The 12,167-nt window shown below is 49.0% G+C and overlaps 2 protein-coding genes across 3 annotated transcripts in view; one reads left to right on the plus strand and one right to left on the minus strand.

The window, feature by feature from the left end:
* LOC311358635 (protein TANC1-like) overlaps nucleotides 1-6,494 on the plus strand; it is a 115,372-nt gene extending 108,878 nt beyond the window's left edge. Inside the window, 4 exon segments of the mRNA XM_084478730.1 lie at nucleotides 362-453; nucleotides 2,035-2,181; nucleotides 2,560-2,660; nucleotides 3,828-6,494. Coding sequence (XP_084334856.1) covers nucleotides 362-453; nucleotides 2,035-2,181; nucleotides 2,560-2,660; nucleotides 3,828-5,430 — 1,943 coding nt within the window. The 3' untranslated portion in view covers nucleotides 5,431-6,494.
* Nucleotides 6,495-9,726: 3,232 nt separating this feature from the next.
* Nucleotides 9,727-12,126, minus strand: tex30 (testis expressed 30). Of its 2 annotated transcripts, XM_084478139.1 has the most exons (5): nucleotides 12,093-12,126; nucleotides 11,787-11,999; nucleotides 11,540-11,591; nucleotides 10,791-11,008; nucleotides 9,727-10,660 (listed from the first exon to the last, which is right to left on the minus strand). In XM_084478139.1, exons 1-5 carry the CDS (start codon nucleotides 12,108-12,110, stop codon nucleotides 10,481-10,483), a joined length of 681 nt encoding a protein of 226 aa, XP_084334265.1. In that variant the 5' UTR covers nucleotides 12,111-12,126; the 3' UTR covers nucleotides 9,727-10,480. The 2 variants fall into 2 exon arrangements, with proteins under 2 accessions (XP_084334265.1, XP_084334264.1); XM_084478138.1 differs by having other exon boundaries at nucleotides 11,540-11,999.
* Between the last annotated feature and the right edge of the window lie 41 nt (nucleotides 12,127-12,167).

The raw sequence follows: 12,167 nt of genomic DNA on the forward strand, positions 1-12,167 counted from the left end.
AAGTGTAGCTACACATTGTAGCATTTTAGCAAGACTATGGTAGAGCTGAGACTGGGGAGGTTAGCATCTTAGTTAACAATGGTTTTTATCGGTCCGCTGGGACCTGTTCCCCTCCCTGCATGTGGGTTCTTCCCCCTCTCCTCTTCCGCTTTAACACTCTTCTCTCTCTTTTTAACTGCTTTCAATCAAAAAAAATTACCTAAGGCTACAGAACATCGCCTTATGATCGATCAGGTACAATCTTTAGGTAACTTTACCTCGTACCAAATTCAACGTGAATACAACCACTATCTGTAGACGGAGAGCCATCGACATAACACCTGGCCTGTGTGTATGTGCGTGTGTGTGTGTGTGTGTGCAGGGAACGCTGCGTGGGCCATGGCTACGTCTAAACCTGACATCCTCATCATCCTCCTGCAGAAGCTGATGGAGGAGGGAAATCTGCTCTACAAGGTACGAACAGTTATACGTTGTATATGTTCCACATGTATTATGTGTTCTGTATGTTTTATACCACGGTAAGATCAGTTAATGAGGTCAGTTGATCATAAAACTTTACTGGCTAAACCACGTGTGTGTGTGTGTGTGTGTGTGTTTGTGTGTGTGTGTATATTGAGATGCTCTTCATGTTGTGTAGTATTTTGAGTGAGATTGAGGTGTGGTGATGTGAGATGTGTGAGGGCTTGTGAGGAGGATGTGAAGGTATGAGAGGATGTGTGAGGAGATGTGGGTGTGAGTACATGAGTGTGCCAGGATGGGAAGATGTGTGAAGCTGTGAGGATTTAAAGACGGGAAGTGACTTGAGGATGTGAGGGTGTTTGATGAGATGAGGTAACGTGAGGATGTGAGAGTGTGAGGATGTGTGACGATGTGTGAGGGTATGAGGATGTGAGAGTGTGAGGATGTGCATGTTTGAGTATGTGTGAGGGTGTGAGGATGTGTGAGGGTGTGAAGATGTGAGTGGTTGAGGATGTGAGAGTTTGAGGATGTGTGAGGGTTTCAGGACTTAAGGATCTGAGGGTGTGAATATGTGTGAGGGTATCAGGACGTAAGGATGTGGGGGTGTAAGGGGGTGAAGATGTGAGTGTCAGGATGGGGGGGTGTAAGGGGGTGAAGATGTGAGTGTCAGGATGGGGGGGTGTAAGGGTGTGAAGATGTGTGAGGATGTCTGCGGGTGTCAGGACGTCATAATGTGACGATGGTGTGAGGGTATGATGATCTAATTTAGGTTTGGATGAAAGCAAGGTGGCCTTCTGCACGTCATGGCTCAATGAGGGACACAGAGATGAAAGGACAAAGGATGTATGCTTGTTTGTGGTGTGTGTGTGTTGCCGGTGTGTGTGAGTGTGTACTACCGCACAAGAAACCGTGATGGATGCCTGACATTTACCTTATTGAGTTTTTCTGGCAGGATGACGATCCCACTCTGGTGCATTCAGTGTGTGTGTGTGTGTGTGTGTGTGTGTGTGTGTGTGTGTGTGTGTGTGTGTGTGTGTGTGTGTGTGTGTGTGTGTGTGTGTGTGTGTGTGTGTGTGTGTGTGTGTGTGTGTGTGTGTGTGTGTGTGTGTGTGTTTATTTTTTCTCTTCTGCTCGTCAACATGGTGCATCCTCTCCTTGTGTTTCCTCCTCTCCTCTGTTTCATGTCTCCTCTCCTCATGTCCTCTGTTTCCTCCCCTCCTCTCCTCGTGTTTCTTCCTCTCCTCACGTCCTCACTGCGTTCCCTCCTCTCCTCTCCTTGTGTTTCTTCCTCTCCTCATGTCCTCACTGTCTTTCTTCCTCTCCTCGTGTCCTCACTGCGTTCCCTCCTCTCCTCATGTCCTCACTGCGTTCCCTCCCCTCCTCGTGTTTCTTCCTCTCCTCATGTCCGCTCTGTGTTTCCTCCCCTCCCATCCTCTCCTCATGTTTCCTCCTCTCCTCATGTCCTCACTGTGTTTCTTCCTCTCCTCATGTCCTCACTGCGTTCCCTCCCCTCCTCTCCTCGTGTTTCCTCCTCTCCTCATGTCCTCACTGTTTCATGCTCTCTGTGTTCTGCAGAAGGGGAAGATGAAGGAGGCAGCTCAGAGGTACCAGTACGCCCTCCGGAAGTTTCCCAGGGAGGGCTTCGGAGATGACCTGAAAGCCTTCAAAGAGCTCCGGGTCTCTCTGTACCTCAACCTCTCCCGCTGCCGCAGGAAAACCAACGTGAGTTCCCGGGCTGGTCGTATTTCAGCCAATCAGACATTCACGTTTGCGTTTAGTTATTTTTTTTTTTTGCGCTTTGTTCTGTGTTCCGCACATGAGTGTGTGTACAGACCTTGGTGGAAGGTATTGGGCTGTGTAGCTATTAGCGATCATAATGTTGCTCATGGCTAGCCTGTTGGTTCAGTTAATGTGTTGTACCTGTTGACCATCAAGTTCTGATCTACTGGTTACTTTTACACTTTCACTGTTAATATTATGAGTCCTGTTTCCACAAGTATGTGTCTCGTGTGAACAGGGCCATTATGTTTTTTCTTCCGGTTAACAATCTCGGTGAAAGCTTTGCCGGAGCAGTGGTTGATGGTGTCTTGTTGTCTGTAGGACTTTGGGATGGCTGAGGAGTTTGCCTCAAAGGCGCTGGAGCTGAAGCCCAAGTCCTACGAAGCCTACTACGCACGGGCCCGGGCCAAGAGAAGCAGCAGGTACGCCTCTTCACCCCAGACCAGGGATCCACACGAGGAGACAACGAGCAGGACATCTTCTGGAACACTCCACAACCAGCTTAGGATCATTCTTATTATTTTAACAGAACTATGTTTATTTTATGGCAGGACTAATCATGCAGGCAGCACAGTTATATCTACAGTTGGTTACTAAACATTATTTACAATATTAAATAATGTTTAGTCATAACATTATTTACATAATGTTTATTAAGAGTTCAGATTATAGAGAATTTGTAAATTCTTCCAAAGGTAAGCGTGGTTCTCTGAAACATGATCAACTATGTGTTGATCCAGCCACATAGCTACCTGCGTAGCATGGCTGGTGTCTCTGGGAGCCAGGCAGGGCTGGTCATGGTCCGTCCTTACATGGGAGACCAGGTGCTGCTGGTAGAGGGGTTGGAGGGCCAGTAGGGGGTGCTCATCCTTCCGGCCTGAGTAATATCCCCTAATGCCCCAGGACGGAAGAATTGTGGACAAAATGTTGGTGACTCCCTGTGGATCCAAGGGCTGTGACGGTAAAGAGGCTAACCCGTTGTCCTGGCTCTCTGCCACCAGATCATCCCCTGGTCTCTCATTGGATAGTTTAATCCATCTCTCCACTGTGAGAACCAGTGTGTGGTGAGCATTCTGGCACCAACACACTGGTAGTGGATGAGGTCTTGTGTATACACACACACACACACACACACACACACACACACACACACACACGCACACACACACACACTATTTGCCTTGAAAAGTGTGATTCATTATTTTAGCTCAAGCCTTAAATAATTCAGCAAAGGCTAAACCTGTCAATATCCGACAGTTGTTAATGAAGCGATGAGGGAGCATTGATTGATTGCTTGAGAACTCCAAAGGAGACCCCAGCTGTGTCCAACAGAGGGCGCTCACTGTAACAGCTCCTGTGCTCGCCCCTTTGTAGAACAGCCTAGAGTGAGGACAGCTGGTTCTAAAAGAGGATGACGGCTCCTACAAGGTTAACCCATGAAGCCACACAGCAACAAGCTCAGTCAGAGGTGGACGTGTATATACACAGAGGTTTCTTTCCATTGTCTCATCCCCAGCCTGCATGGTGTTTCCGCCAAGTTTGGGTAACGTCTAAACATGGCCGACCGGCGTCTCTCCCTCCGTCCACAGGCAGTTCACGGCGGCCATGGCCGACCTGCACGAGGCGGCCAAGCTGTGCCCCAACAACCGGGAGATCCGCCGCCTGCTGGCCCGCGTGGAGGAGGAGTGTAAGCAGATGCAGCGCGCCCAGATCAAGCCCTCCCAGCCCGGGGCCGCCGGCACCAGCCAGGGGGCCTCCGGGGGCCACGACTCGGACCAGGAGCCGGAGGAAGGACAGGTGGAGAATCCAGAACACAGACTCCGCAGGAGCCTCGAGGGTCCGAGGAACACCCTGGAGGAGGAGGAGGACGAAGAGGAGGACGAGGACGACGAGTCCTTGCAGGCCGAGGGCCACTGGCCCCAGAACGCGTACTCCCTCAGCAGGGTCCTGCCCGCCGAGACGCTGAGCACCAGCCACCAGAACCACGGGCCCCGGCCCGGCTCCCCCCCGGGGCCCGGCCGGCTGCCTCCGCACCGATACCCGCGGGAGCACAGGGAGGCTCTGGCCCAGCAGGGCCTGGTGCTCCAGTCCACCAAGCAGGCCCAGATCGTCAAGACCAACCAGCACATGAGCTCCATGGGCGGGGGCAGCTGTGCCATGGGGGGACGGCCCGCCGGGTCCAAGTCCCAGTACGCACCCTCCAGCCCGCTGCCCAGCAGACACATGTCCAGCATGCTGAAGGCCGGCCCCGGCATCGACATCAGCCCTCTGCCGACCCCCACCGACGAGCCCGTGTATGGAGACCGCTTTTCCCTGGCGACCACCGCCATGGTTCACCACGGAGACAGTGACGGGCCACACCTGTCCCAAACCTCCTCCTACTGCAGCAGCAGCAGCTCCTCTAAAGGCCTGGGCCAGGAGCAGCTGTCCACCCACTCCGGCTCCTCCCTGGACGGGCTGGCCTGCTCCGGCCCCCTGCTGGAGCCGGGGAAGGACACGGGGTGCTCCGGGTCCCAGGCGGGCTGTGGCAGCATCAGGGTGTCCAGCTCCACCTCCAGCCTGGCCTCCAGCAGCAGCCAGTCGGACAGCGGCAAGCTGGGCCCGGACGTCCGCTCCAAGACCTCGGACAAGGCCAAGCACAGCCAGCCGGCTGGCGGCGGTGCCAGTGCGGACTGGAAGCCCAGGCCCTTCATGGGAGTCATGGATAAGACAGCCCGCTTTCAGCAGCAGCTGCAGCAGCAGCAGCAGCACATGCAGATGCAGCAGAGCCACCAGGGCCTGCTGTGCGGTGGCCGGACCTGGCAGAACCACTCCATGGACGTCCCGATGGGTCACAGCGCGGGGCGTGGCCTGGGTCTGCAGTCCATGAGCTGTGATCTACCATTTGGCAAAATGCTGAGCACTTACCAGGAGCAGCCGCCGCCGCCGCCGCACAAGCCCCCCCCGCCTCACGCAGCCCTGCCCATGGGCAGTCTGCAGAACGGCGTCCACGGCAACGACTTCACCGACAAGTTCTGCCAGGCGGCCGCGTTTTACAAACAGTCCAAGCCGGCGCTGGCCATGCAGCACCCGTTCCTGGGCGCGGCGCCCGTTCCACCAGGTCTGACCCGGGACAACCCGGCCCGGGACAACCCGGCCCTCCATGTCTCCGCCATCAAACCAAAGCGATCATTTATAGAGTCCAACGTGTAATTTATTTTTCGGTTCGTCATCACATCGCACACACTAGCAAATAAAATTAAGTTGGACAATTGTAGTTTTTTTTTCTAACCAACCCCGGTCGTGTTTCCTGTTTAAAGGTTCTTCGTTTGATTCAAGTGAGCGACCAACGCTTGTCGTCCCCCCCCCCCACCCCCCCATGGTGAAGACAGACCACAGACTGTTCTCCCGGCCCGCTGCTGGCTGGCTGGCGGTTCTGCGCCACGTTCCACGGTTCAGCCAAGCTGAAGACCCCTCAGTGGCGTGTACAGAACGGCGTACTCCTAGAGACTCAACGGCGACAGCTAGCACTTTAAGAATGCATCAAGGGCCTTTTTTTCAAGTGCTTAAAACAATAGATCCTTTATGCTAGCGTAATATTATTAGCGTGCAGAGATGTTACACAGTGGCTGTGCGCGAGTCCACGGTGCTGAGAGTCCACTTGGGAGTTGTTGTAGGGCGGGCATTCCTATGTTCTGACTAGGATGCTCCTGACTTCTGTGTATATTATATAAATACGTATTTCCTTTTGAGGGAAGGTCTGTGTCAAGTGTATTGACTCGTATACAGTTGTGTATTTTGAATTGTTTTTATTTTCTGCACAGTTTTGTTCAAGATGGTGTTCTGAAAATGTATTTGTTTAATATGTTTGTACATTCTATAAATCCGCCATTAACATTGGAAGTAAATCCTCTCTGTATCTGCTTGTTGTTAGCCGTGTAGTTTATTTATTTACAGCGCCTCTGGCTTGGTTCATTGTAAAAGCAATATATTTTATATAGTTATTTTTGCACAGCTACTAAGACATTTTACGATTCAAATTATATTCGGCTTAAGTGCATGCATCCGTTGCAGTTTATAATAAAGAGTTCAAAATAAATATTTAAAAAATACAAACATTGTTTGGCGGCAATGTGCCATTAGCTCTATTTTACTACAATATGTATGTTACTCGCCATTTGTTGCCATGTTTTCAGTATTGTGAGCTGTCTTAGCTGTGACCACATGCTGTAATAGGACTTCCTGCCACCGCCATCGTGGGAAATAAAGGCATCACTAAGAAAGACGAAGCGCCGTTGGCTTTTTATTGTTGGGCATAAAAACACAGCTGGAGCCATGAACACACAAAGCTAAAGCCCCCTCAGTGGGCCTCGTAAACTTTATTAAAAGCTTATTAAAAGGCTGTGAATTCATCCCCTGTGTCAAGGAGGTCTTTCTCTCCCCCTCGTATCCTAAACAGACTGTCTGTCGCACAGTGGGGGCCGGTGTCTCGGTCCACTTCCAGCGTGTTATGGCCATCTTCAGGGCCTGGTAAGGGGTGAGAGGCGGGGACTGGAGGGTCAGGCTGGTCCACATATCACATGTGACAGATGTAGGTATCGACCAATATGGATTTTTTTTTTAGGGCCAATACCGATACCAATTTTTACAGATTTTCTTGAGCCGATATTTGGAGCCGATACTGCTTTTGCTTCCTCAATTTACATAATAAAAATGACACAATGATCATAACAAATGTAACAAGTCTCAATTTAAAAAAGGAACATTTATTCAACTGTCTAAATCATGCCGGGAAAAATAATAAAATCGTCTGATGCCAATATCATGTTAGACAAGAGATATCACATGTTAAAGATTAAACAAAAGTAACTAAAAGTTTATAGTGTACATTGAAATTTAGCAGACACTTTTATCCAAAGTGACTTGCACCCATTCGTAGACACCGACGGCGTATTTAACCATGCAAGGCGCCAGCCAGCTTGTCGGGAGCAGTCAGGGTGAGGTGTGTTGCTCAAGGACACGTCGACACTCAGCTAGGAGGAGCTGGGGATAGCAACCTTATGGTTACAAGTTAACCTGCTCAATACCCCCTGAGATACTGCCGCCAAATTGCGACCAAATGTAAAAAGATGAAAAACATGAATAGTATTTGAATGATTGATGAGGGACCTGCAGCCATGACCCCGTCATGGCTGCAGGTGGTGATGGGACCCAGGAACCTGTCCTGAGGTCTTCCTTCAGGACCTGCACTTTCCTTTGGAGGCCATTATGCAGGCCTGCCGACCTGGCAACAACATTTGAGTTCATTATAATAATTGGCAAGTTGCACAGAAACTTCCATTACACATATTAGTTACTGTGGGAGTGTGTGTGGATGCTGGCTAGTTTAAGCAGCCTCACCTGGCCCGAGTCAGACTGATTGGACTCTGGGGGGGGTGGTCGGCACACCTGTTGTTCATGGACTGAATCAATGCACACAGGTTAAACCAGCCATCACTACACACACACCGGGAGATCTCATGCATGGCAGCATGTTAAACCACCTGCTCTGCATCATTATGCTCAACCTTGGCAATAAAGTAAACTGAAAAACAAACCCTAAAACCCACCCATAAGAACCCCTAACCCCAGAACTGAGAAATAAACCTTCAAACCCCACCAATAATAACCCAATAACGGAAAAACAAACCCTAAACTCAACAACAATAATAACATAATAACAACCCCTGACAACTAACTATAACCTCCAGTGTGCGAATTACCCTTCAATATTCGGGGGGGTCCCCATCTCCCGATTGTTGTGCAATATCGGTCTATGCAGTTTTGTCATGCAGTAGGCAGGCCTATAGCATAGGCCTACTTAGCAGACGTCAAGGCGCAAAGTCAAAGTACTTGACTTGTGGGCGGTTCTATGGTGCTGTTGCTATTATGACGGCGAGATAAATGAGCTTTGCGCCCGGCGCAAATCTAAAATGGGTTGGGCTGAAACCCGTAGGTGTGCGCGTTTGCAGTCTCCGCTGAGACAGATGGATGATGACCACATGAATTTCAAACTTAAAATGGCCAAATAATAGGCATAATTAACACATGGAATATCGTTTTCTTCTCCAACTTCAGAAACACTGATTCGTCATGTAAATTGCGGCAAAGACAACTTAAAACATATGCGGACGCGGTCCTCGATGGCATTATACATGGATAATGTATGGTATACATTATCGTTGTCGACTTGTGTTCATAATATGCATGTGTCCCCCTGTTTATATACATCGCCATGGACTGCATTATGCGTTACGTGTTTAATTTGCGTGTGTTTAGACAGATGGGCGCGCACACACACGCGCACCAAGCATCACCCGCATGCATTCATTCTTTTAAACCATACCTGCAAACTCTAAGGGTTGAAAAAAGTGACAAACTAAACCGTTGTAGGGGGGTCTGGGGGCATCCCCCCTCTGGTGTACTCCCAGAAGAAGATAAAGGGAAAAGACAACATTTTCTTATAGTAAAAATGGCACTTTTGTTAACCCATAAACTGGTCAGTTACGACTGAGCAGTCTACTCCAGGACTGGAACGATGGGGAAAAAAACGCGCGCTGTGGTATATCTTGATAGCGATTGGTGGTCGTGGGACATGTCATTTGGCCAAAGATTTTTTTATTGTGAAGATAGCAAACTTGTTTCTCGCTCATTATACAGTCGGTTATTATCAGGGGTGCACATAACTTTTTTAGTGAGTTACTCATTTGAGTACCAGGAGATGGTGTTCGGTACGCACTCCACACGTAGCGTCGTTTTGATAATAATAAAGGCGATTAATTAATTAATTAATTAATTAATGATAAGGGGGGAGAGTGTTTGGTTGCGGTCGGGCAGGATTGTTGATGGGGGGGTCCAGTCCGTCACTGCCACGATAGGATGTCTCACAGCGATTAGCTGATTTTGCGCAGTTCTCCAGTGTGCGCGCGGTGCACACAGCGGTGCACACAGCGCTCCGGCTCCGTTTTGCCTTTTTTTTTTGCAGGTTGCAGACGCAGAAGTAGTACAAGATACACGTGTACGCAAAGGCGCTGTAGATTTTGTATTTGTCGGTCAGTGGCGCAATTGCATTGGCGCATTTTTTAGATCACTAAAATAGCACCATGTATCATTTGCGCCGGAACACGCCCCTGTTTTCGCCGACACGCCTCTCCAGGCGCAAGTGTAGTGGTGCCTGGTTGCTGCGGGAAAATCAGCTTTGCGCCGGGTGCAAACTAGCAACGACACATGCGTCGGTGTAGAAAGTTAATTGCACCGGGCGCAAGATAGGACCCTTCTTCTGTTTGGCGCACATGGCTAATTTGCATACGCGCACAGGACTGGCTGCCTCCGCTTGGCAAAAAATAGAACATATTTGTGAATAAATTCTGAATACTGGACATGGTGAGCTTAAACACATTTAAATGACCATTAGTGACAATACATTTTTTTTTTTTTTTTGGGGTTAATCGGGGGGGGGGGGGGCAGCCCCGGACCCTCAACCTAAGCATCTCCTCTAGCCTAAATCAATTGCGCCAGAGCCATCAGAGCCCCCTTTGTGACCCTGCCCTGACCACCTATTATTTTTCTTCCTTGAGGAAGCACCCATGATCACGCCCACCTTTGTTATTCCCGTCATCAGATTGGCCTCCGTCCTCATGCCAGTGTTGTTAAACCTTTGAGAATTGGTGCCCTGAACACACCCATACATGTTACTTTTACCAAACTATACAAATGCATAAATCATTGTCCAGTAGCATTAGAAAAATAAATAGCCTAATAAGCTCGTTGAGATCCCCGCTATTCCCCTCTCATCGGGACACCCTTATTTGGTTTCATCTCATCTTCCCCGCTATTATTTGGAATATTTAGTTAAATACAACTCCAATCTTTGACGTGGCTGCAGGGCGCCATCTTCTGTTCAGATAAGGTTTTAGGGTACCATACTTTTTATTAATAGAGCTCTCTCTCCGGTGCTAGAGCAAGATGCTACCAGGTTGCATTGGTAGCATCTGAGTTGAGGAGTGAGTTGAATGCGGCTGTATAATTTAGTGGAGCTGGACTAGGTCACATTTAGGGAATTTAGCAGACGCTTTTATCCAAAGCGACTTGTGTGAGTCTCCACCTATTGGCTCTGCAGCGTGAAAGTACATTACGCGTCTGTAGACTGTAGCCCACTATATAGGCTATTGAGATAGATATTTATTCAAAACCAAAAGAGCAAAGCCATAAAGTCCAAGGACCCTCAGCTCTGGTCCTTTCCGTGTGCTCCGTGTTTCATAGTCCAAGTGACGACACTCGAGTTCACTTCATCCAACACGGAGTCCTCCGACCTCCCTCGCACTGCGAGCCCGTGGCTGCCTCCTTCTAGCCACAAAACATCTACTGGGGCCTTCATATCCTTCACCACTGTTTCTAAAAGGGCCTGTCAAAAGACGAAACAATGCAACGTAAGTATATGTAATTTTAAAGATCCATGTATTACTGTTGCAGACTTGATGACACAGTCAAGACACAATAATGGGTGATCCATTCAAGCGTTGGGTAATGCTTACCCTGTCACACATGTCGTCCGCGGTGCCCGACACTAACAGCACGGGCATCTCCTCGGGGAGTCCCCGGAGATCCTCACTGCGCTGACGGTGGGCGTGCGTCTGTCCCGGGGGGTGTAAGGGGAACGACAGACAGATGACGCCCGCTACTGCCTCCGCCGAGGCCGCCTTGCTCAGCTGCCGGGCTAGGGCCACCGCAGCCCGGGAGCCCATGGACCTGCCTGTAGCAGGGGAGGATTTATGGTGACATACGTTTTATAAAGGCCAACAGGTGTTGCTTAATTTAGCATTGTGGAACATACACGGTTGTGTTGCAATTAAACATGTTTTTAGGAGAGCATGTGAACTGAGGTCACGTTATCTCGGTCATAAAAATTAATAAAAGATGTAAACTAAATAAATGTCTCGCAATGTATCTGATATAGGCCTAATGACCAAATAAACCTTCTATATACTTATTCAAAGCAACTGCACTGACCATAAACATGCATGCAGGGTCAGTAGGCTACATCCCCATATTTGTATTCCAGATGTGATGGTTTCTGCTTTTGGCTTATAGAGTAGATTGATATTGAAATATAACTAATAAAAACTCGGAAGAAAACCCTATTAGTTCATGAATTGTTGAGGACATGACCACATTTTAGAGCTAGTTTATTTTTATAAACCGATAGCGGGTGTTGACTTAACCTGTCATGCCACTATGCATAAGCAGGACTTTTTGTTATATTTAATCAAGAATAATTTCTTACCTCCAAGGAATATGTGCCTGATGTGGAACTTCCCCAGCATTTTCAAGTATTCCTGGCCAATCAGATGAACGTACAGTGTAAACACACACACACACACACACACACACACACACACACACACACACACACACACACACACACACACACACACACACACACACACACACACACACACACACACACACACACACACACACACACACACACACACACACACACACACACACACAGCCTTGTAGGCTCTCACTCTGTAGGGCAGGTTTAATCCTTTGCAGGTAAACCGTAGACAAACCGACCCACTAGACGCCAGGGCCTGAGCGACAGACACCAGGTGTTTGAAGTTCATGTACCCGCCCGCTCCGTGGGTCAGGAGAACCGCCGTGTGGACATCCTCTGCTTGGGTAGGGACGCAAAGGACAGCGTCCAGATGCTTCAAACCAAACTGAACCTTAACCTGTTCCTAAAAACAGTAAAGGTTACTTGGGTGGCAAGCTTTTATGTTGTAAATGTTACAAGGAGTTATTACCTAGCCACCGGTTAAAAAGTAATGTACCTCACAGAACTTGTCCATTGTCCGTCTTCTTCGTTTGAATTTCGCGGTTAAGATAAGACTAAGCGCGGCTGACAT

Source organism: Micromesistius poutassou (genome assembly GCF_964030765.1).
Source record: "Micromesistius poutassou genome assembly, chromosome: 14".
In the NCBI taxonomy this organism is placed as follows: Eukaryota; Metazoa; Chordata; class Actinopteri; order Gadiformes; family Gadidae; genus Micromesistius; species Micromesistius poutassou.